At 38.7% G+C, this 24,839-nt stretch overlaps 6 protein-coding genes, 1 non-coding gene and 2 pseudogenes across 10 annotated transcripts; 4 read left to right on the plus strand and 5 right to left on the minus strand.

The window, feature by feature from the left end:
* Positions 1-3,181: 3,181 nt before the first annotated feature.
* Positions 3,182-5,769, minus strand: LOC106360323 (arabinogalactan protein 13). The gene has a single exon (XM_048763142.1). It carries the CDS (start codon positions 3,377-3,379, stop codon positions 3,200-3,202), a length of 180 nt encoding a protein of 59 aa, XP_048619099.1. The 5' UTR covers positions 3,380-5,769; the 3' UTR covers positions 3,182-3,199.
* A 78-nt stretch (positions 5,770-5,847) lies between these two features.
* LOC106407662 (subtilisin-like protease SBT3.18) lies at positions 5,848-9,216 on the plus strand. Of its 2 annotated transcripts, XM_022706891.2 has the most exons (10): positions 5,850-5,958; positions 6,050-6,141; positions 6,216-6,313; positions 6,546-6,704; positions 6,777-7,429; positions 7,501-7,568; positions 7,647-7,895; positions 7,980-8,094; positions 8,222-8,435; positions 8,504-9,216. In XM_022706891.2, exons 1-10 carry the CDS (start codon positions 5,881-5,883, stop codon positions 9,085-9,087), a joined length of 2,310 nt encoding a protein of 769 aa, XP_022562612.2. In that variant the 5' UTR covers positions 5,850-5,880; the 3' UTR covers positions 9,088-9,216. The 2 variants fall into 2 exon arrangements, with proteins under 2 accessions (XP_048619096.1, XP_022562612.2); XM_048763139.1 differs by having other exon boundaries at positions 5,848-5,958; positions 6,546-7,429.
* A 161-nt stretch (positions 9,217-9,377) lies between these two features.
* LOC106359430 lies at positions 9,378-13,401 on the plus strand (annotated as a pseudogene).
* A 1,735-nt stretch (positions 13,402-15,136) lies between these two features.
* LOC106408483 lies at positions 15,137-17,181 on the plus strand (annotated as a pseudogene).
* Positions 17,174-19,273, minus strand: LOC106407224 (transcription antitermination protein NusB-like). The gene is made up of 7 exons (XM_013848050.3): positions 18,907-19,273; positions 18,679-18,755; positions 18,386-18,520; positions 18,197-18,251; positions 18,024-18,111; positions 17,714-17,812; positions 17,174-17,643 (listed from the first exon to the last, which is right to left on the minus strand). Exons 1-7 carry the CDS (start codon positions 19,197-19,199, stop codon positions 17,506-17,508), a joined length of 885 nt encoding a protein of 294 aa, XP_013703504.1. The 5' UTR covers positions 19,200-19,273; the 3' UTR covers positions 17,174-17,505.
* Positions 19,274-19,381: 108 nt separating this feature from the next.
* Positions 19,382-19,455, minus strand: TRNAI-AAU. Its single transcript has one exon. It is a non-coding gene; the product is annotated as a tRNA-Ile (tRNA).
* Positions 19,456-19,875: 420 nt separating this feature from the next.
* LOC106362453 (E3 ubiquitin-protein ligase SIRP1) lies at positions 19,876-21,575 on the minus strand. Its single transcript, XM_013802353.3, has 2 exons — positions 21,266-21,575; positions 19,876-21,030 (listed from the first exon to the last, which is right to left on the minus strand). Exon 2 carries the CDS (start codon positions 20,991-20,993, stop codon positions 20,019-20,021), a length of 975 nt encoding a protein of 324 aa, XP_013657807.1. The 5' UTR covers positions 20,994-21,030; positions 21,266-21,575; the 3' UTR covers positions 19,876-20,018.
* An 11-nt stretch (positions 21,576-21,586) lies between these two features.
* Positions 21,587-23,408, plus strand: LOC106410720 (RGS1-HXK1-interacting protein 1). 3 transcript variants are annotated; one of them, XM_013851292.3, is made up of 8 exons: positions 21,587-21,823; positions 21,987-22,053; positions 22,222-22,299; positions 22,384-22,436; positions 22,514-22,650; positions 22,747-22,811; positions 22,976-23,034; positions 23,119-23,408. In XM_013851292.3, exons 1-8 carry the CDS (start codon positions 21,623-21,625, stop codon positions 23,206-23,208), a joined length of 750 nt encoding a protein of 249 aa, XP_013706746.1. In that variant the 5' UTR covers positions 21,587-21,622; the 3' UTR covers positions 23,209-23,408. The 3 variants fall into 3 exon arrangements, with proteins under 3 accessions (XP_013706746.1, XP_048619097.1, XP_013706745.1); XM_048763140.1 differs by having other exon boundaries at positions 22,222-22,281; XM_013851291.3 differs by having other exon boundaries at positions 22,222-22,436.
* Positions 23,347-24,722, minus strand: BNAC07G40300D. The gene is made up of 2 exons (XM_013851295.3): positions 24,064-24,722; positions 23,347-23,937 (listed from the first exon to the last, which is right to left on the minus strand). The coding sequence occupies exons 1-2, from the start codon at positions 24,423-24,425 to the stop codon at positions 23,469-23,471; spliced, it is 831 nt and encodes a 276-aa protein (XP_013706749.1). The 5' UTR covers positions 24,426-24,722; the 3' UTR covers positions 23,347-23,468.
* Between the last annotated feature and the right edge of the window lie 117 nt (positions 24,723-24,839).

The following is a 24,839-nucleotide window of genomic DNA, read 5'->3' on the forward strand; positions in this document are numbered from 1 at the left end:
TAACTTGTAATAACACCTTAATCAATGCAGCTCAGAAGCTCCGAGATTATAAGAATTGTGATAATATCCATCCTAAAGATTGAAACCCTAATCTTTTTATCAAGCGCTTCTCAGCATCATCCATAGGAAAATCATTTTTTTAACCCATTGCATTCACTACTTCACTAGTTTACGGTCTTATAACGTTATGCCACATGCTCAAATGTTTATTGTATGTGTTTTATAGCCAACCAAACACTATTTGTCAACCTTTCTTATTAAAAAAAAAACCTTTCTTAGAAGCAACCTCTGGCTCTATACACCCTCCATAGAAGCAACATCTCTACACCTTCCATTAACATAAAAATTATTATTTTTTGTCAACTATGGTCTTATTTAGAGTATACAAAACAAGGCTAAGATGTTATGATCAAGATGAAAAATCACTACATTGAAGCTAAAAGTCATGTTAGTATAGTTTGAGTAAATCATACTTTTCTTTGAAGATGTCATGATTATAAAGCTTACAATTAATTAAGGTGTCTGCTTGTTGTCTCCCCCCCGCTAGAATTTTCTGACCTTTAATTAAAATGATTTAAGATCTAAATTTCCACTAGCTTAATAGTTACCAAACTTATGACTTGTCAAATTACATATGTTTTTGCTAAAGAGTTTCTCAGAGCTACACTGGTCAACAAAAAGTGATAATAGATGTTTTTATTAATATTCGGATATGGCAGTCGATCTTTAAACAATACATGAGTGAAAGCAGATATGAAATCAACATATGATCTAGGCATGGGCATTCGGGGTCCCAATCGGATTTCGGTTTTATCTATTCGGGTTTTGGTTTTTCGGGTTTATCAAAATCAGCCACATTCGGGTTATATAAAAGTTCGGTTCGGGACCGGTTCGGGTTCTATCGGGTTCGGGTTAGTAAATCTTCAAATAACCGGTATAACTCATTGTACTTTCGGGTTCGGGTCCCAATCGGTTCTTCGGTTTAAAAATACCTGATTTTGTACTTATTTTGTAACTAAAACATAAATGAAATCGGTTCTTCGGATTTAAAATACATGATTTGAACATATTTTAATAGCCAAAACATAAGTAAAACCGATTCAAAAATAAGAAAAAACATCAAACGTGATCATTTAAAATCAAGAGAAAGATAAACATAGTTAGTGATAGAAAGAAAACAAGATAAATGAAATCATAAAACAAAAACTAATTTCTCATGAAATGAGAAACATTATTCAATGAAAACAAAACCAAAATCTAAAAACTTCAGTCTTCAACCGCCACACTATACCATCAACGTTCATGTAATAGATAATTATTTTGGAAGTTCAATAATATCTTAAAGTATTTTGGATATATATTAAGAATTAAGATCATATTTGGTAGAAGTTCTTTTTGTGATTTTAAATGTTTCGGGTTCTATCGGATATCCATTTAGGTCCGGGTTCGGTTCGGATAATACTCATAACCTAAATTACCAAAAAAACAAGATCCATTCGGTATTTATATCGGGTTCGGATCGGTTCGGATTCATTTTTATCGGATCGGGTTCGGTTCGGATTTTCCGGTTCAGTTTATTTGCCCAGCCCTAGGTGCGGGTTCGGGTCGAGATTATTTTGAGCGGGGCGGGTGCGGGTCAGCCGAATTTGAATCGCGGGTACCCGCCAATCCGCAAATTAAAAAAAAAAAAAATATTGAAAAAAAAACATTTTTCGTAAAATATATAAAAAACAATAAATATTTGTATAATTTTAATTATAAATAAATATTTTTTAATAGTATTTTTTAAAAATAACTATTATATAAATAAAATTAATTATTTTTAATTAAAATAATTATTATATAATTAGAAAATAATCATTTTTAATTAAAATAACTATTTTTAATATAATTAATATTACCCGCGGGTTTGGCGGGTTACCCGCGGGTTTTGGCGGGGCGGGTGCGGATATAAAAGTTTTTGTTTGCGGGTTATGCGGGTCGAGTTTTTGAATCGAAAAAATGATTCGACCCGCGGCGGGGCGGGGCGGGTCGTGGCGGGTTGACCCGCGAACCCAGCACTAGCTACGCGTGCAGTTGATCTGGGCCTAGCACCGAATCAATTAATCGGAAATTAATCAGGGATTAGTTTTCTATTATTTTATTTACATATATGTACATATATTAAGTAATTACAGCAAAAAGGTAAATCTTCGTTGGTCCAGTGGTATACCCATATGTATTTAAAGTTCCCAACGTGGGTTCACATCCCATCTTCTGATTTTTTGCTTTAAATCGTTTTTTTGTTTAATGAGTTGGAAATTACCAATACCCCCGTCTTTTACCTTCTTCACTAGGCATGGGCATTCGGGGTCCCAATCGGATTTCGGTTTTATCTATTCGGATTTATGTTTTTCGGGTTTATCAAAATCAGCCCCATTCGGGTTATATAAAAGTTCGGTTCGGGACCGGTTCGGGTTCTATCGGGTTCGGGTCAGGTTAGTAAATCTTCAAATAACTGGTATAACTCATTGTACTTTCGGGTTCGGGTCCCAATCGGTTCTTCGGTTTAAAAATACCTGATTTTGTACTTATTTTGTAACTAAAACATAAATGAAATCGGTTCTTCGGATTTAAAATACATGATTTGTACATATTTTAATAGCCAAAACATAAGTAAAATCGATTCAAAAATAAGAAAAAACATCAAACGTGATCATTTAAAATCAAGCGAAAGATAAACATAGTTAGTGATAGAAAGAAAACAAGATAAATGAAATCATAAAACAAAAACTAATTTCTCATGAAATGAGAAATATTATTCAATGAAAACAAAACCAAAATCTAAAAACTTCAGTCTTCAACCGCCACACTATACCATCAACGTTCATGTAATAGATAATTATTTTGGAAGTTCAATAATATCTTAAAGTATTTTGGATATATATTAAGAATTAAGATCATATTTGGTAGAAGTTCTTTTTGTGATTTTAAATGTTTCGGGTTCTATCGGATATCCATTTAGGTCTGGGTTCGGTTCGGATAATACCCATAACCTAAATTACCAAAAAAACAAGATCCATTCTGTATTTATGTCGGGTTCGGATCGGTTCGGATTCATTTTTATCGGATCGGGTTCGGTTCGGATTTTCGGGTTCGGTTTACTTGTCCAGCCCTAATATGATCTCTATATAAACTAGAAAGTCAAAAACAAATTTGATTAGAAGAGAAACCCAAATGCCAAAGTGGCTACGGTAGCGACAAAAGTGGGGACAGACAAAGAAGCATCGGAAGTAGGGCTCGGAGCCGGAGCCTCCACGGCGGCAGCCTGTTGCATGGCAGAGAAGGCCATCCCGACCACTAAAACAGCCACAAAGAGTTTCATCTTCATTGCCTCCATTGATGATTCTTGAGAAAGCTAACAAAGAGAAGAGTTTATATGTTTTGTGTGTCGTTATGTGTTGTCATTTGTAGGTTATATATACACATGGATGTCAGGATGTGTGTTAGGCCAACTGTGCATGTGTCACTTTACAGTTTAATTAACAGCAACCCAAACAATCAATTTTGCACTGAATTGTTTTAACTCTTTTTATTGTTTCACAAAAAAAAACTTAATTTTTTTCAAGTCACAATGTTTCACTTGATCTCTGTAAGTTATAGCTAGTATAAATTTTAACTACAGCCACATAATTATAGAAAATGCATCTGTTGATGAATTGGTAAAGCATTAGACTATATATATCTGGATCATATCAATTTGAAATATATGTCCTGATCAAATAATAAAAAAATTTGGCGTTCTAAACCAAATTAAAAACTGGCAAAAAAAAATGTTGTTTAGCTGAGCTCATCAACTAAGATACTTGAAAATAAACGGCTAGAAAGAACAGTGCAGCAGATTTAGTTGTTATCTACTGTTTGTTATTTAAAGAATTAATACTCTATGCTGGGCTGGGTCAAAGATTATACAGTTCATTTATTTATTTCATTGGTGAAAAGATTACACAGTTCATAAAGGTGTTTTTTCCAATAAATACAGTTCACGTTGCGGCCGTTTTCTTTAACAAAGCGTAAAAGAAATATAAAACTTGTCTTTTTTCCTGTGACAGTCATGAAAATAATAGAATATGAGTACACCAATGAGCTGTTTTGCTGTTTCTTTATAGGCAAATAATTGGGCATCTGATTGATGGCACCATGTGCTCTTAATTTATAAACGAAGGTTTTCAGTTTATTATACAACAGTACAAATAATAAAAGTAAATTATTTATGACTTGTTCTTTGTAAATCTATAAACGTGTTTAACACTTTGTAGTGATAAGTATATACAATGCTCTAGTAAACTCTTATAGAGACCAGTAATGCTAATGGCCCAAAGAAAATAAAGGATTGAAGAAGTAAGAACTGAATTCACACTTGCAAGTAGTATAAACAAGCTTCTTTTCTTGGAATCCAAGAAACAAACAAAGCAAGCTCACAGAACAAGAAAGACTGAGACTTAAAAGAACAAAGGAAAATGAAGATTTACTAACTAATAATGTTCTTCAACCTTTTTTTAAAACCTAATATCAACACAAAGAAGATTACTTAACCTACCTCACCAACATGATCTGGGTTTGATATCTGAACACTCAAAATGCAAATGAAAGTGGTACTAATATGAAGCGATGGCAGCTGAATATGATCCATAAGCAAACGCACGATCACGATCACGATCACGATAGTCTTCTTCGTCAGCTTCAGGATATAGAAAATCTGGAGGAGGAAGAGAAAGAAAAGTCAAAAGCCATAGAGCTAATCGACCCAGCTCCTGGAGCGGGAAGCAGCAGACGAGGTTAAGCATCTCGCTGCTGCCAATGCGTTCGGACGGTGGGATCCGCCGTAATCTCTGCCACATCTCAGCCGACAAATGGGCTAACGACATAACAGTCCCGCCACTGAACACCATATATGTCCGAACAGTGTTTACCCACAAAACGTTTCTGCCTCGGTTCTTTTCTTTGGGTTTAAAGAGATGATGACTCCGTGATTTCCGCCTGGTTTTGTCTGTGTTTGTATATACAGAAAGGTTAATAGGGGGTTTCCAGATCTTCACCCTTTGTTGCCAAATATCATTAGACATCAGTTATTGCATGATCCGTTTTTTTTGTTCATATAATATTCAAACATCTAGAAAAACCAAAACAAGATATCCATATAATAATCATTAGACATCAGTTTGCTACAATAGGATAATCCATATAATATTCAGAGATCTTCACCCTTTGTTTGGTTTTAAGGAAATGGACATCTTTCACGAAGTCCAATGGACCTTTTGTATTTGCTAAATCATGAGATCGAAGCACAGGATTGCCACACTGTTAAAACCTAATACGGCAGCGTTTCAGAAAAATATTACATGTATCCTGCTTTTGTTTGGCTTGTATGTGTTTTTTGATATGTAGTTAATTGATGAAATCTTAGTTCTTTGGAACAAAACTGCGTTAGAATGTTTAGCTTAGGGTAGAAGTTAGAATGATGGAACTAGCAAGCTTTAAAACTCTACAAAGGAACACTCTAATCAAATTAGCTAGTTATAGCTTAGCTAATTAGGCTCTTAGCTCTAATTGAACCGACCTTAACAACATGTTGTAGATTTAATGATAAAAGAGAAAGCTATAGAACAAAAGGAAGACGTCTTTCAGTACATGCCTACTCTTAGAGAAATTCTAAGCAATCTAATTACACAAACTGTAGACCTAAAAGTGTGAATAATGCTGACTCGTGAGCCTATATGCCTTGTTGAGTTAGTCACAATGATAGATTATACACCATTAATATCAACTTGAGTTTGAATTAGTTATATAAACCTGAATGATTTGCAGCAGCAATTTGTAATTTCAGGCCGTATAACACCAATGGCAAGATTTCTTGGTGGCATCTCTTTTGCTCTTACATTACTACTTTACTCATCAGTTCAAGCAACAACATCTCATGTAACTCCTAAACCGGTGCATGAAAACCTTTTTATTAGCAGATTTATTTCTTGATTGGGTTTGGTACGTCATCTTCACGCTTTTTTTGCAGGTTTACATTGTCTATTTAGGTGCTAACCGGCTACAAAACGCTGCTTTAGCTTCAAGCCACCATCTTCATCTTCTTTCAAAAGTCTTTACAAGGTTCCTTACCTTCTTCAAAACGCATCTAGTCCTTTCTATAATCAGGGCCGCTAATTTTGGATATTTTGTGACAGCAAAGAAGATGCGGGACGATCCATGTTGTACAGTTACACATACGGCTTCTCAGGCTTCTCTTCCAAACTTAACTCAACACAAGCTGCTTCTTTAGCAAGTAATACTTCCACCTTTATATTATGGCGGCAAAATTATACCGACCGTTAAACAATTCGGTTTAGTTTTTAGTTATCCTTGGCCAAATAACAATATTATTGTTTCAGTGAAACAATTTGGTTTAATTTTGCTAAATTGCTAATCTGCTATCATAAAACCGGTTTGGAAATCGACTTTATTACAAAAAAAAATCGGAATGATACCGGTTAAGCATAACCGGTAAGTTATTATAGAAATGAACCAGGTCATAACGGTTTTCAAGAGCCGAAGCTTGAAACTGCATACAACAAGGAGTTGGGACTTCTTAGGTCTCACCGTCGACAACGCCGGCCATACTCCTCCGCCGCAGCTCGCCTATGGCTCCGACGTCATCGTCGGAATCTTTGATACTGGTCTCGTCTCTATCTCGGGATCTTCCTTGTTTCAGAGCTCTCTTAATGTTAAAATCTGTAACTTTCGATTAGGGATTTGGCCGGAATCGGAGAGTTTCAGGGAACCGCCGGAGGCGAAACCGATACCTTCGTCGTGGAAAGGAAAATGCGTCGGAGGAGGAGACGTACGTTGCAACCGCAAACTCATCGGCGCTCGATTTTACCTCAAAGGATTCGAGGAGGCGTACGGGGAGCTCAACCGCACGCGAGATCGGGAATACAGATCGCCGCGCGATCGCCTCGGCCACGGCACGCACACAGCCTCCACCGCCGTTGGATCCGTTGTTTCCAACGTCTACGGGTTCGCCGGCGGCGTCGCTCGAGGCGGAGCTCCGTCGGCGAGGCTGGCGGTGTACAAGACGTGCTGGGGGAAGGATCTCGAAGGGGTTTGCACGGAGGCTGATATCTTGGCGGCTTTCGACGACGCGGTTCGAGACGGCGTGGACGTGATCTCGGCGTCGTTTGGTTCGTCTCCGCCTTTAGCGGCGTTTTTCGAGTCGAGTGCTGATATTGGAGGTTTTCACGCGGCGGAGAGGGGGATTAGTGTTGTTTTCTCCGGTGGGAATGATGGGCCTGATCCTGGTCTTGTTCAGAACGTTGCTCCTTGGGCGGTTTCTGTTGCTGCTTCGACGATGGATCGGAGTTTCCCCACAAACATTGTTATCGACGGTGGTTACACTCTCACGGTACTGACGTTAAAGTTCGTTCCTTTGTGGGGTAAAAAAAACGCAACTTAAAAAAAGTTTTAATCTTTCAGGGGCAGAGCTTGGTTTCTCAGGAGATCACTGGTACATTAGCTCTTGCAACAACGTATTTTGATGGAGGGTATTTTCTCAACTCAACACTCTGATTCTTAGCTTATTAGAGTAAATGGTGTGTTACAGTAAAGGCTGATGTGTGCAGGGTTTGCAAATGGGAGAACTGGTTAAAGAAACTGGCCACTGAGACGATCATTCTATGCTTCTCTACTTTGGGTCCGGTTCAGTTCATAGAAGAAGCACAAGCTGCTGCCATAAGAGCAAACGCATCAGCGCTTATATTTGCAGCCTCACCCACAAAACAGCTTGTGGAAGAAGTAGACGTGATCACAACAGTTCGTGTCGATATCCTTAGTGGGACTAGGATCAGGAACTATCTTGCTCGTTCGCCTACGTAAGCCGCCGCATACTGTTTCCAACTTTCCTCGCACTAAGCTGATATACTAACTTATTATATTGCTTTTGGTGAAAATTGAAGAGTGCCAGTGGTGAAAGTTGGACCGAGCAAAACTGTTATCGGAGAGATTACAGCACCTTCTGTTGCATATTTCTCCTCAAGAGGACCTAGTTCACTATCACCTGATATTCTCAAGGTACAACGGCTTTTAGTTTATTTCTGATGCTCTATAAGTTGTATGTTTGAGTCTACTGTTGTGTTGATGTATTTGAGACAGTGCCAGATGTCTCAGCTTTGTGAATATTGGTCTCTGGTCTGTGCAGCCAGATATTACAGCGCCTGGCATTGGGATATTGGGAGCATGGCCTCCTAAAACTCCACCTACACTGTTACCAGGAGACCACCGATCTGTTGAGTGGAACTTCCAGTCCGGAACGTCAATGTCATGTCCTCATGTGGCTGGAGTTATGGCACTTCTCCAATCTGCTCACCCTGATTGGTCACCATCTGCAATCAGAAGCGCTATCATGACCACAGGTTAGCTCTCATAGTTTTGGACTGACAAACTCATATGTGATATTAATCCATCTTCTTTCCGTTTCCAGCGGGTACAAGAGACACGAGCAATGACTTGATCCTCTCTGGTGGTTCAATGAAGCCCACTGACCCGTTTGATATCGGTGCTGGACATATAAACCCTTTGAAAGCAATGTACCCTGGTCTGGTTTACAATACCAAAACCGAAGACTACGTGCTCTTCTTGTGCAACATTGGCTACACAGATCAACAAATCAAGTCCATGCTTCTTCTCCATTCAGAATCATCCACGACATGCCTTCCCTCTCACTCGTGCCGAACCAATGCGGATTTCAACTATCCATCTATTACCATACCGAGCCTAAGATCCACCAGAACCATAAAACGTACTGTAAGCAACGTTGGTCCAAACAAAAACACGGTTTACTTCGTGGACATCGTTAGACCAGTGGGAGTGGAAGTCAAAATCTGGCCGCGGATTCTGGTGTTCTCGAATTGCCAACAAGAACACTCGTATTATGTTACATTCAAGCCCACCAAGATATCCTCTGGTCGGTATGTGTTTGGAGAGATCACTTGGACAAATGGGTTCCATCGAGTTAGAAGTCCGTTGGTTGTGTTTTTAAGCAACAGTGGTTTTGTTGCAAAGTAGTTGAGAAAGAATATGTAACGTCGGGCTCACGTTAAAAGAGACGGTGTGTTCTCAATGAGAACTTCTCATCGCTATGTACTGATGGATATAACATTCTATTATGAGAAAGCCTGGCCCGTTTTAATTTAATCGCTGCTTTATATACTATGGTAATCTAGTGTTTATTGGATCCTACAAGGGCTTATCTCCAAACAAACAACCGTGAGTTTTGCTGTGATCACCATAACTGTTGTTGTTGTTGTTTATCTTTATTTTCTCCACCACGGTTTATGAACTCTCTTCAATATGCAGGCTCTAACGTAGACTAGTTTCTACATGGATAACATCAGTCATCGATCCGGATGATCTACTCTTGCGAATATTGTCACTCAACACGACAAAAGGTGTTTTGGCCACAAGTCTTTTGTCCAAAAGATGGCGTTATCTTTGGACTTTGGTTCCAGGACTCAAATACGACGATATCAATCACAATGGTGACTACAAGCTCTTCAAGCAGTTTGTTCACAGGTCTTTCCTATCAAACAAGGCACCAGTTCTAGAACACCTGCATCTGAGTCTCGGCCGAGACTGTCCCTCTGTAGATATTGGACTATGGATTAATCTTGCACTTAGTCGCCATGTGCGTGTGCTGCATATTGTTATTCCTTATCCCAAGAAAGGGCCTGTTACTTTGCCGAGTAGCCTGTATACCTCTGAAAAGCTTCAGAGACTGACACTCATCAAGTGCGTTTTTCTTGATGTTCCTGTCCACGTTCGTCTCCCGTCTCTCAAAACTCTGAGCCTTAAGTTAATCACTTACGCAGACAACACGTCTCTACAAAGACTTTTATCCGGTTGTCCAAATCTTGAAGGATTGTCTGTGGTTGTGGAACAATGTATTGGAGACCCACCAGTGGATGTCAATATAGTGATGCCTTCCTTACAAAGGCTACATATGTCCCATGCAAATATTGAAACACGTGGGACGTATGTGATAGACGTCCCTTCTTTGAAGTGCCTTGAAATTAGCGATTCGGCAAGGTGCAACTTCCGTCAAATTGAAAACATGCCTGAGCTGGTAAGGGCACGTGTTAGGTTTGGTGCAGATAGTACCCACAAGTTTCTGAAAGCTCTCACTTCTGTCCGTCGTCTTACGCTACGACAACCACTTACAAACGTAATATCTGTTGGGAAAATTGGCGGATAATATTTTCTTTGAGAGGTGAAGATGAAATGTAAACGGTTTATGTTTTTGATGGCTTTTGTATTTGGGAAAGAGATTTTCTACTAAGGCTTGTGTTTGGAGATTCTTTTAGAATCTTTCTTAGAACTCTTTCTTGAATGTTTTCTCTCAATTGTTTTTCTTGATGTGGAATGATTACAAATGGTGCTAAGCACCCCTATTTATACAAGTGAAGGAGCACACTTCAACAAGTTCTAGATTTCTCTAAATTATTATTTATTTCAAAATATCTAACTCCATAACTTTCTCTCTTCTTTTACACAATTTTTCTTCTATACTTCTCCACTTTTCTCTAGATGTTTCTTCTTCTTGGACTAAGGCTTGATTATGATTTGATTAGTTTTGGGCTTAAGGAGGGAAATCCAACAAATCTCCCCCTTCCCGATTTAGCCCGAAACAGTCGCCATGCCTGTGCCTTTGCAGCAATCTTCAAACTTCTTGATCGGTAATACTTTGGTCATAAAGTCTGACCAGTTTTCGTCGGTGTGTACCTTTGTGAGATGTATGAGTTTCTCTTCAAGAACTTCTCGGATCCAATGATGCCGAATGTCAATGTGCTTCGAGCGAGAGTGAAACGTTGGATTCTTTGCTAAGTGAATAGCACTTTGGTTGTCACATAGCATGTTGTACTTTTCTTGCTTTACTCCCAACTCCAGCAAGAAATTCTTCATCCATAGCATCTCCTTGCACGCTTCCGTTGCTGCGATGTACTCCGCTTCCGTGGTGGATAAGGCAACACACTTTTGTAGCTTTGATTGCCAAGAAACAGCTCCCCCTGCAAAGGTAGTCACAAATCCTGATGTATATTTCCTTGAATCTTTATCACCAGCCCAATCTGCATCAGTGTAACCGTTCAACTCTAATTTTCCATTGCCAAAACATAGACACTTCTTCGTTGTGCCTCGTAGATAGCGTAGGATCCACTTAACTGTTTTCCAATGTTCTTTTCCTGGATTGGCGAGAAAGCGACTCACAACTCCTACGGCATAGGCAATGTCGGGTCTGGTGCACACCATAGCATACATGAGATACCCACTGCTGATGCATATGGGGTAGTCTTCATTTCCTCTTTCTCCTTCTCACTTGTTGGACTTTGCTTCGAACTTAGCTTGAAATGTCCACCAAGTGGAGTGCTCACCGGCTTTGCTTTGTGCATGTTGAATCTCTCGGACGTGACTTAGATCTTCCTTGAGATTGGTCTCGTCCTCTGCTTCTGTTTTGGCCACAAGTCTCTTCTCTACCTCGTCTATCAACAATGTTAGCTTCTGAATAAGAACTCGAACCTCGCTCCTTCCTGCAAACTTCTTCGTTTAGAAGGCTATCAGTGACGGTGTCCATGGTAAGCTTTCCCTCTGGTGCTGAATTGCTTAGAGTGACAACTAGTGTGTCCCAACTCTCCGGTAGTGAACTAAGGAGTAAAAGGGCTTGCATTTCGTCTTCAACCTTCATATCAACTTTGTTAAGCTGATTTACAATCCCCTTGAAATTGTTCAAGTGCTCCATCATGCTCTGGCCATCCTTGTACTCCAACTTTACCAACCGTCGAACAAGAAGAGCTTTGTTTCGAGGTGTTTTCTTTTGAATCATGGATTCAAGTTTTGTCCATAATTCAAAAGCATTTGTGTAGGTAGAGACATGTTCAAAGAGAGATCGGTCGACATACTTAAGGATTACGGCAACCGCCTTTCTATTAAGAATCTCACATGCTTTATCATCCTTTCCTTCCGGCTTATCCTTCATGATGATGGGCTCATGCAAATCCTTACAATAAAGGTGATCTTCCATCATCGGTTTCCAATAAGGGAAGTTGTCCGTCGTGAGCTTGAACATGTCACCTTCAAAGGTAACGGTGGCCTCCATCTTCACTTCTTCAAAGATAACGGTAACCTTGCTCTGATACCAGCTGTTGGGAAAATTGGCGGATAATATTTTCTTTGAGAGGTTAAGATGAAATGTAGACGGTTTATGTTTTTGATGGCTTTTGTATTTGGGAAAGAGATTTTCTATTAAGGCTTGTGTTTGGAGATTCTTTTAGAATCTTTCTTAGAACTCTTTCTTGAATGTTTTCTCTCAATTGTTTTTCTTGATGTGGGATGATTACAAATGGTGCTAAGCACCCCTCCCTATTTATACAAGTGAAGGAGCACACTCCAACAAGTTCTAGATTTCTCTAAATTATTATTTATTTCAAAATATCTAACTCCATAACTTTCTCTCTTCTTTTACACAATTTTTCTTCTATACTTCTCCACTTTTCTCTAGATATTTCTTCTTCTTGGACTAAAGCTTGATTATGATTTGATTAGTTTTGGGCTTAAGGAGGGAAATCCAACAATATCAAACTATGGATAGCATAAAATCGTCCTCTCAGTATATTATATATTACTTATGTAGTTGTTGCATATGAAACAGGTTGTGAATCCTTCTGGTATGATATTGAACCAGCTTGTCCATCTAGTCTTGTATACATTTTCTGTAGGTTGCTGGGATCTAGTTACTTATATGCTACAATATTCTCCCACCGCTACGATTTCTCAAACTCATTGATGTATGTGGTCTCTTTAAATACACTTTTATCCGGTTTAACTTTTCCAATATTTGTGTCTTGTCTGATGACTATGTTGTCCATGTTCTTAAAAGCTTGCCATTTATTTCTCTGGCATGGATATCCCAACTGGTTGGAAGCCGCCGAGTTCTGTTCCAGAGTGTTTACTGCACAGTCTGGAGGCTTTCGAGTGGTTCGAGTACAAAGGAAGACAGGTAGACAGAGAGATGGCAAAATATGTACTAAAGAATGCTCTTCGTTTAAAGACGGCGACATTCTCTAACAGATCGACTGATATGGGGGACAAGTGTCAAATGCTCAAGGAGTTGGAATCTGTAGCAATACAGCTTCTCCTTCGGCTCAGATTCTTTTCGACTGAACAATCATAGCACATTTAGTGTTCTTATTCTCTCTTCTTAATCATGGCTGTGTTTGGTTTTTTGGTTGGACTGATGTATCGGGATTGTGTTGGGAGATGAATTCTTTTGTTGGTTGGTTACTTCATGAACTATTTGAACGTGTAACAATAAAATGAAATGATTATACATCTTTTTCTTTTCTCAAAATATGGGACACATGCAAGTTGAAAATGAAGGAAACATTAAAGCGACTACGTAAAATATACTCCATACTTTTTATTTTAATTGTTGTTTTAGACTTGGACACACATATTAAGACTAACATTTCTTGCTTCAGTTTTAAAGCTAGAGGTGTTGGTGTAGGTGCTCGATCCTTTGGTTGTGTTCTTAAACAAATAAGTTTGTTGTATAGTAGTTGAGAAAAAAATATGTAATGTTGTGGGCTCACGTTGAAAGAGATGATATAGATATAATATTCTTTGATGAGAAAGCTTGGCCCGTTATTTTTTAATTTAATCGCTGCTTTATTCCTTGAGTCATAATTGGTAACTAGATAATAACATGATGTGATTATTAGTTTTGTTATTTTTAATAAAGAAATATTAAATTTGTTTAATTTAGATATCGGTTCGGTTTTAGTTTTTTTTTAAAAAAATTAATCTCCTAAAATATAGTTATAATTCTAAATCAATATTTATTTTTGTTCGTTCGGCTCAAATTGTTGATGTTTTTGATTATCCGGTGATAACAACAAATTATTATTATTTATTTAGTTTCAAGTTATATAAATTTTAGATATTCCTAATGTCGAATCCATGGTTTCATATTATAGTTTCTAAACATATAATAGTTAAAGAAAATGAAAATAAAATTATTAAGATAAATCATTTCATAATATTAAGATAAACTACGATTTGGTCGATAGTGAAAGAAGCATTAAAAAAATAATATTTCAATTTCTAAAAGAATTAGATATTTCAGTTGTGGTGAATATTTAGTTATATAAGTGTTTACGTCATTGTCCACATGTATGTGTATGTACAGTATAAAAAAGTGGTTGGTAAATATATAAAGATATTGTTAATCAATATTAAATAACATTTTTATTCAAATAACACATGAAAGATAAATTCTTAAAATAAAATTAATTAAAAAATAAAATAAACCTAGACATTAGTAAATTTTCTTTCATATAAAAAAAATCAAATTGTATTCGTACGGATCGAATATCCGGGTATTTAGAGGTATTAGTGTCGATTTGATCCGTAGCCACTCAGATATTCAGTGTCTCGGATATCCAATTTTTTTTAGAATTTTCAAGGATATCTGATTTTATCCGTAAATAAAATTAAAATTTTTAAATTAAATGAAAAAATCTAAATAAATATTTAATAATAATAATTCATTACAAACATAAATTATTATTTAGCTTTTATAATTCTAATACCTAATATAATAAATTTAATACAAAAAAATATTGTAAAAATTATATAAATTATAATATATAATTATATATAGCTTATATATAATTCTTTATATATATAGATATATATATATGTATATAACATATCAAATCAGATATACATTCGTAAAAATATTAGTATTTTTTATTTGCTTCGTGTTTTACAGATATTGCATGTTAGTATTTGATTTGATTCGTAGTGTTACAGATATCTGAATTTTTTGGTTCAGATCAAAATAGATAACGAATCTAATCAAAAATTTATGAATATTTTGCCCAACCTATCCGTAAATAATTTATGTATGGACTTTTGATTCATTATCCGTTTTGATTCGAATCGAAAAATCTGAATAATGTGAGTTTTATTGGAACTTTACATGTGAATTTATATTTACTAACAAAACCTAAAATGTATAGTGTGAACACATTTATGTAGTATTTGGCTGAGAAACTTTCTGCATATGACACATCAGGGTGCTAGTTCTCAAATCGATGTAGATGTAAGATTGTCACGTGTATATTATAATGTGAAAGCATTTATTACGATGTTTTTCCTTTAATATATAAAGTATCTAGGATTTATTGGATCCTCTGCTCCTAATTTTGGATTCGGCTCAAAACTCTTCTGACAATTCACAGACCGTGAATCATCCCCCTCTCCTAGCTGTTCTGGTCTCATCTTATCATCTTAGAAGAAGGGCCACCTCCAAGCAAACAACTATGAGTTTTGCTGTGATCATCATAACTATTGTTGTTATTGTTGTTTCGTTTTTCATTTCTCAACTACGGTCTATGAAACCCTTTAGGTTTCTACAATCTGCAGGCTCTAACCGTGTAGAATTGTCCTTGGTCACTACTAGTTCTTACATGGACATCATCACTTCATCAGTCATCTCCCCGATGATTTGCTCTTGCGAATATTGTCATTCAACACGACAAAAGATGCCATACCCACAAGCCTTTTATCCAAAAGGTGGCGTTCTCTTTGGACTTTAGCACCAGGACTTGGCTTTGAAGATAGAAATCATAATGGTAATTACGAGCGCTTCACGAAGTTTGTTTACAAGTCTTTGGTATCAAACAATGCACCAGTTCTAGAACGTTTCCACCTGAGTCTTGTCACTGGGTATCCCTTTTTTTGCTTTAGATATTGCACAATTGATTCATCTTGCAGTTATTCGCCATCTGCGTGAGCTGCGTATCGAAACTCGCCCTTCCAAGCAAGTGTCTATTGCTTTGCCGAGTACCCTGTATACCTCCGAAACGCTCCAGAGACTGACACGATCATAAACTGCCTTCTTCTTGATGTTCCTGCTCACGTCCTTATCCCGTCTCTCAAAACTCTGAGCCTTAAGTTTGTCACCTGCTCAGTCACAGACAAGACGTCTCTACAAAGAATTTTATCCGGTTGTCCAAACCTTGAAGAATTGTCTGTGGAACAAGATCTTATAGACTTCAATATCGTGGCGCCTTCCTTACAAAGGCTACATATGTCCCAGCAAAGTTTTGAATCACGTAGGCTGTACGTGCTAGATGCTCCTTCTTTGAAGTACCTTAAGATTTCAGATACTGTAAGTTGGAACCTTCGTCAAATTGAAAACATGCCTGAGCTGGTAAGAGCACATGTTAATATTTGGGGAGGAGATAGTACCCAAAGGTTTCTGAAAGCTCTTACTTCCGTCCGTCATCTTACGCTATCAATGACAACTCCAAAGGTGATAACAAACTATATAGAAAACATTAAATCGTCCTACTGCATAAAGTATATATATATTATAAATTAGCTTGCATATGAAACAGTTTGTGAATCCCTCTGGTGTGATCTTCAACCAGCTTGTCCATCTAGTCTTGTGTACATTTAGTGGACATTGTTGGGATCTAGTTATTTGTATGCTCCAAGATTCTCCCAAACTAAGATTCCTCAAACTCATTGATGATGTAAGTGGTCTCTATAATACAGTTTTTATCCGGTTAAGTTTTCCAATATTTGTGTGTTAGACTGATGACTCTTGACAAAAAAAAAGACTGATGAGTTTGTTGTTGACTGTTAACTATGTCCATGGTCTTAGGAGCTTGGCATATATCTTTCTGGCATAGATATCCCAACTGGTTGGAAGCAGCCGATTTCTGTTCCAGAGTGTTTACTGCACAGTCTTGAGGCCTTTGAGTGGTTCGGGTACAGAGGAAGACAAGGAGAAAGAGAGATGGCAACATATGTGCTAAAGAATGCTACTTGTTTAAAGACGGCGACATTTTCTCCGTTATCAACTGATTTGGGAGAGAAGTATCAGATGCTCAAGGAGTTGGCATCTGTAGCTACAGCTTCTTTTTGACTGAACAATATTAATTTATCGAATATTAATTTACGTTTCTTGATCTTTCTCCCTATTGATTGTCTTTGGTTTTTGGTTGAACCGGATTGTGTTGGGAGACGAATTGTTTTGTTGATTGGTTGACTTCATGAACTATTTTGAACATGTAACAAAAAAAAAAACTCATTATACAACTTTTTCTTTTCTCAAAATATGGGACACAAGTTGAAAGATGATCATACAAAGACAGAAACATTTAAGCGATTACATAAAATATATAAATTAGGGAGAATACATTATACTATTATATAGGGCATGTTGTGTTCTTAGCAATAATCATCTTGTGCTGCAATGGATTAGATAAATTCAGTCTCAGTTACCAAAAGCTTCGGACCAGAATCTCTCCTAGTCTAGACTCTAAAGATCATCGGATCAACACTTTACTTACGAGCTATTCCCAACGAACCAAAATCTGAGGTCTTCCTGCCTCCAAACGTAGATGCGAGTTTGTTCTTTACTTAAACCGGCACTTCTTGCTTTGATTCTAAAGCTTGAGGTGTTGGTGTTGCTGCTCTATCCTCGACAAATGTCCTAAGGCATCCGTTGATTATGCGTGGCGCTGATCCATCGCAGAACCGTTTTGCAAGATCAACAGCCTTTCCACATCATTATTTTAACAGTGTTAGTTTACAAAAATATCAAGGTTATCACATTGCAAAGATATACCTCGTTAATGACAATCGGGTGTCGAGTTTTAATGACTGCAATTTCAGACATTGCTAAGTGAAGAATCGAAAACTCTAGTATTCTTCCAGCCGGTGCACTCTGCGACAGGTGCAGCAACATCCATAAAGGCATTTTATCCGTAGTACGAGATGAAAAGATATGTATACAGTCACACAACCAAAATAAGATAAGAAGCTGCTTCTAGATGAAAACAGCTAGTAATAAATGAGAGCTATCACAAGAAAGGGCCATGGACGGAAATTATCAGAAATGAAGCTTTGAGTTTGGTGGTCCCTTAGTCAGATTATACCTTCCAATCTGGAGGGGAGATTTTCTCGATGGTGACGACATGAGTATCCCATTTATCAGCCACTGCAGCCAAGAGTTTCTTTGCAAACCTTTGGGAAAACACACATAATGGAAAATAAGATATCCAGAACGTTAAGCAGCAATTAGTATTCACAGGAAAGTTTAATAGATTACCGTAAAACAAGTTTGCTGTACACCAGCTTTGGAGGAGCTGAAAGCACTTCCGCTTCTTCAGAAACAGGGAGAGTAAACAACAGGTAAAGAGTTAAAAGAGGAAAATCGCCCTGAGAGAATCTCTTTAGCAATATAAGTAAAGCAGAGGAGGGAGAACTTATTTTGCAGTAGAATAAAAAAAAAACGTACCAATCTTGGACTCATTTTCATCATGGCGCACAAGCTCGTCTTCCTCTTCACTAGTTTCTGTTTTAACAGGAGGTCCTCCAAAGCTCATGTGGTTGTATTTCAACAAACAAGTCTTGTCAAACTCGTATCCAGGCTCTGCATAAAAACCAAATCATGAAGTTATGTCACAAACACAGTTAAATCATGCAAAAATGATCCACTTAGTGAGGGATCATCTCTTAATATTGACAAAACCACATAAATTGATAATGAGATTCCTACATTCATGACTTCATATGCTAGTTGATACTTACCTCTTCTAGCATTGATCCTCTTCTCAAAGAGACGAATAGGGTCGGAGCCTTCTAAGCATGCGGCATAAAGTATTACACTGTCAAAGATCACATAACAACTTGGATCAAAGAATCATATACTAGTTCATTGAAAGCTAGGTTCTTTAGGGTTTTGGGGTTCTAGGTGAAACCCTAAACCAAGCTCATGGAACTCTAATTTCAGAACCAAATCGAGAGAGAGAGAGATACAGAGCGAGCTCGCGGGCGGCGCGGGGACTGCTTAATCGACCGCTCTTATCAACCTTCGGCATCGGCACATCTCTCACTTCCTCCACGGAGATTGTCGGCGTACGGAGAGATCCTCTCGGCGGAGAAAGAAACATCCGCAGTGACGACGACCGTCTAACCAAGTTCGTCGGCCGGAGCGAATCCACGGATGTAGTAAAACCAAGAGTACGGTGAGAGTCTAGTGAAAGGTTGCTAGAGAAGTAAGATAGGCTCGAGGAAGAACGTAGGCAAAGCGGAGAGATGGTTCCCTCCATTTTTTGCGTTCGAGCTCTCCTCCTGCTTCTTCGTGTTTTTAGTGAGAAGCAGCAGATAACGATATCCGTAGATAAATAAAAATAAAATTTAAAAAAAATCTCGGGAAAAAGCAAGGAGCAGGACGATACGACGACGTTTTGATACTATGACTAAGCGTTCAGTTAGGAAGTTTCAAAAAATTTGGCCTATACAGGGATCGAACCTGTGACCTTCGCGTTATTAGCACGACGCTCTAACCAGCTGAGCTAATAGGCCATACGTTAGACTGTGGCGAGTTTTGTTATCTATAGAATAATTAAATGAATTGGTAAGATTTTTCTTGGTGGAAGGAGTTTTTGTGACTATTCATTCGGACAGAACCAGTGAGCCAAGACAGGTTTCTTTCATCTTCCGTACCTTTTTTTTTTTTTTTGAGTTGCATGATTGCATCTATGAATCTTGTAGTGATAGCATGCATAAATGTTTCTTCAAGAAATATAAATAGCAAGTGTTGTTTAGATTTTGGTTACCGTCGAATCTAATAAGCGTTTGCGTTTGCGTTTGAATATTATTCATCATGTTGATTTGGTGACTATTGTTGTTGAGATGAGAAACTTGAAATCTCTATTGATTTTTTTCTTTTTTTTTTTGGGTGTGGCTGGGAAGTGGAAACTTCACACACTACAATTATGCAAATAGGTTCAAAGAATTCAATATATGTGTTCCTAGCAAAGATGATATAAAATAAAGAAACTATTCCACTCCTTAAAAGTGATTCAACGTGTGATTCAACGTGACGAATATAGAGAAAGGGTAGAGATTGTTTTCTTTTTTAATCCTTAACTTGCGTTCTCATTGAGCTGAGACGACCCTGATGTTGATCCTGATGACGAAGAGGAGGAAGAAAACAATCCACTGAACGGCCACCGTAATGAAAACCTTCTCTCGCTCCCACTAATGTTCCTTGCATTCTCTTCCACGTTCTCATTACTTAAGTTGACCCCTACGCTTCTTGTTCTCGGTCTCACCAGATCAGTCTTTAACTCCTCATCATGAGGTAGTTCATATCGGCACACGGGACACGAACTGTGAAGCTCAAGCCACGGTACTATACACCTGATGTGAAACTTGTGCTTACACGGCATCTCTTTAGCTTCACATCCTTTGTCAAACTCATCCAAACAAACTGAGCATTGCAACGGCTCACATATCTTAACCGTGGGGAGATTATCCACTGCCTCTTTTCGTGCTGGAAGAGTCCCTTGTCGCCTTATTAGATCGTTATCAGCTAGACTTCGAAGCAAGTGGTCTAACTCCGGTCGAGCTAAGTAATCTCCAAAACTGTTCCCGTCTGGGCTCTCATGATCTGAGTTAAGCCCTTCACGAATGCCTTGAAGCAACTGCAGTATCGCAGCTGAGCTTCTCCGTCTCCTCCTCATGATAGAATCAACCTCCATATCTAAATCAATCTCTCCTTCATGTTCCCTGTCGTGATGACGACGATGATGATGATTATCGACAGCAACATTGACCTCATCATTATCAACACCAAACTCTGTCCTCCTAAACCTTCTACGTCTCCTAGGATTGCTCATCATTCCAACCAAGACTGGACCCCACAGAGTCAATGCACGGTCTGTACCAAAACCGGTCTCTTGGTCTTGAACCTCCCTTAGGCTGCTGCTGCTTCCGCCATTATTCTCACCGCTCATTTCCTCTAAGAACCCACTTTGGCAATAGGGACATTTGATCTCGGCTTCAATGATTGGATTCACCACTTGTGAACACATATGACACCAATACCTAGCCGCCATCGCCTCTTATTCCTCCACTCAACTTTGCCTCTCGTCTCTGAAACAACCACAAGACGAACATAAAGAAACATGACGAAAACCTATAACGTTTCCATCTGATGTTTAAGCAGATCTAAATTAAAAGGAATGGCATTTGAGGAGAATCATCGCCATCAGGAACATAAAATCCCAGATTTCAGACAGGAAAAGTCTTAGGAGATTAGTAAGAAAATCAAGCTTCCTACGCAAACACAAAGTGATCCAGAAGACAAAGAACAAATACAAAACCATACCTTGTAGAAGATTCCAACTTTCTGAAGATCCAGAGGGAAACAAAGTGATCTTCCTCCTCCTTTAGATCTCCAACGAGAAGCTCCTTTTATCTTCTGGGGGTCGTCTCAGAAATGGTGGGAGACGAAGAAAGGAGGAAAGGAAGACCGACGAAGAAGAAAGAAGAATAAAATACATTATAGTTACAGACCCAATCTAAAGCCCATTAAACACAATCAAATGGGCCAAACCGAGCTAACCCGAAGGTAACCACGTCGAATTTGGAATTTAAATTGAACCGAATCAAACCGAACCGGCGTTGAACTTGAAAAGAGGAGGAGAAAACTCGTCTCGGTGCCAGGAAGCTAAAATCTCCGACGATGAGCGAAACGGAAGCAGCCGGCGTTACCGATGATTATTCTCCATCGATCGGGGCGGTTGATTCGGTGGAGGAAGCCATAGGAGGAGCAGAGAAATGGGTGGATGGTTTCCAGCGCACGGTGAAGGAATCTACAGACTCCGCCATTCGCTCTGCTCGCTCTCTCCGCGAGAACTCCACCTCTCAGTTCCGCTCTGTACAGGTTCATCATTCTCTCTTCGAGATTCCTTAGCAACAATTTTCAGATTAGATAGTGGGAGTGCTAGTTATTGTTCATATTGTTAGAACCTTATCGACAGTGCTCATAGTCTCCCTCGTGGGCTTATGCTATGGAGTGAATATTTATCTCTCTGAGATGATCACAGGATTTGATTCCACATGCTTTGACTCAGTATAAGACCTATGAGAATGCTTTCTTCAGCAAAGTTACTGGTAAGTTTACGCCCAACTTTTATGCTTGTAGACTGCTTAGGGATTGAGATTATAACATGTAGTTTCCCAAAACCTTCATTTGTATTTGTAATGAGTAGCCTTAAACTAGAATCTTACCATGGCGAATCAAATCATAAATCTCTTTTTTTTTTTTTTGATTCTTTGCAGAAGAATTGATAAACGCAAAGGAGCATCCCGCTGCTGCTGCTGGGATTGGTCTCGCTGCTGGTCTCGTTCTTATGCGAGGCATAACAACCTCCTCTCTTATATATTTCTTAAATTTATTCTGTGTAAACTTGGTTTTTCTGTGGTTCTACTTATTGCATGCAGGCCCAAGAAGATTCTTGTTTCGTCGTACACTGGGCAGATTTCAGAGCGAAGAGGTAGGTATCTACCGTTCCACTGACTTCAGTTTAGTTAGTTGCCCTTGTTCTTCATCCAGTTAAATCCATCTCCTCAGGCTCAGTTCTTGAGAGCTGAGAAGCATGTCCAGGAGCTGAACATGTCTGTAGACTTGATGAAAAAGGAGAGCAGTAAATTGCTTGAGAGGTCGGCTTTAGCGGAGAAGGATATGAAACGCGGTCTTTCTGAACTCATGTACGCCATCACATCTTCGGGCCAACTTTTTTTTTTTTTTTTCTACTTAATTGACTTCACTTGCGTTATTGAGGCTACTACTGTCATTATCTGTAGGAACTCTGGAAACAATATACATCGTCTTGCTAAGTCCGTCCACAAGGTTGAATGCGAAGCTGCAGGTAACAACAATATACATATCTTTTACCCCTTTCGACCTTCCAGTTGTAATATTCATTTATTCCATGTGTCACAGTAGAATATGTTAATGAGTTTAGATCCATGATGGATGTATAATATCACTACATCATATCTCAATTTACACAGAAACTTGTACTCTATGCAGGTTTAATGGATGGACTGCGGCAAATTCCTGGGAGGGAAGCTATCAAGCTTAGAGCCGAAGTGAGTTTATTGTTTTCATCTCCCTCATGTTTAAGTTTCATTGCAATGAACGGTCAATCATATTATTTTATCTTAAATCATTAGGTGGCTTCTATGACTTCGCTCTTGAGACAGAAGAGGATTGCGTTGAACAAAAGGATCATGGGGATGTCTGAACTAGGAGTTCCCGTCTGATATACAACACAAAACCACCAAGCCTTGAGTTTTTTTTTTGTAAGTTATTTCAAGTCGATTTCTCGTTAATAAACATCTAACTCTGTCTGAATCCAAATCCTTGTTATGTTTCTTTTCCTGACATTTGAGACCATTGCCTTATTTGCTCGAGTTGGGCGAGTAATAATTTATGAGAAAGTTACTGAATGATTCCAGTAATAGTTGACAAGAAGTTTTTAAAAAGATAAGCCAGTCCCATAACCAACATTGAAACATAACTCTTATGGGAAACGGAGTGTGGGCCATCCACCCACACGACCAGGTGACCCAACAGTTCTGAGCGGTCTCATCGCGTTAAATCCTCCAGACGAGCAAGAAGCTTCGGTGGCCTGACCATTCAGTCCGTTAATGTCGAGCGTGTGATCTCTCCTCCTTAGACGCTCTCTCTTGAGCAGAGTCCCTAACTTATCTTTCCCCCTTTTTCCCTTGACTGGAACCGGTACCATCTCCAGACCCATCAGCTTCGCAACCACCCCTGTCTCACACCACACTACACTCTCCCCAGCCACAGTCTGTGGCAGGCGTTTTGTCTGGCTCGATCTCCGTTCATCCCCGCAGCTTGATCTACGTCCACCATGTCTCACCACATCAGCACCGGGGCCAAGCTGGCGCTGAAATGACGATCGGTACATCGCATCCTTACCGTCCAGAGAGAAACGTGGGTACTGGTTCAAAGCGTTCCTCGCCGACCTTAACGGCAAGCAAATAAACACAACTTATATTATATACGTTCTATGTACCATGTGCTAGAGAAATGAAACTATTCGTTAAGAGTTCTTGACTATGATGAGTGATTACTATATAACCATGACGTACCTCATGATATCGGAACTGTTAACGCATGACATCCGAACGGGCTGATACAAGTTACCATCATCATCGTCGTCGCAATTATCAAAAGAACCATAGTAAGATTCACGTAACCTAGCTCTTCTAACGAGATCTTCTTCAACCTCTAGCTGAAGTATCATATCCTCTAACGTTCTCGGCGACCCTCCACCGAAAGGAGTGTTGTCAGGTGTGACGGACGGTCTCACATCAATACTTTGATGTTGGTTTAGCGTGGAAGTCGAGCCATCACCACCACAAGAGCTCGCAAAGCCGCTACGTGGACCTCGTCCACGCATTCGCGAGGCGAGAAAGTGTTTCTTGAGGAAGAAGAAAGACAGATCTTTCATTGTTTTGTTTGGGATATTGCCTTAAAGATTTGAAACTGATGGTGAAGGAGAAGAAGCCATGGTACTGGGTGTAATGGCTTTTGTGGCGTGAGAGGAATGAATTTGGGGGGGTGGTGGGAGATAGTTTATTTAAGTTTTGAGTATAGGCTGTTTTAATGTATGTCACGTAGAAAAGTGCCATTGTGGTCACGAGGTTCTCTTTTTCTCATCTTTCACGTATTGTATTAGCTCTCTGTGAAAGTCAGGCTCATGCTTACTAAGATCAGAGGGATGCAACTCCCTTATCCTAAATTATAGTCTTATACGTATATAAAATCTATATGATATAGAGAAAATCTATATGATATAGAGAAAACAATACAAATTTATTAAGAAAAACCTTTTCTATAAAAAATTCCAAATACAATTAACTTG

The sequence above is a fragment of the Brassica napus genome, chromosome C7 (genome assembly GCF_020379485.1).
Source record: "Brassica napus cultivar Da-Ae chromosome C7, Da-Ae, whole genome shotgun sequence".
NCBI classification, from domain to species: Eukaryota; Viridiplantae; Streptophyta; class Magnoliopsida; order Brassicales; family Brassicaceae; genus Brassica; species Brassica napus.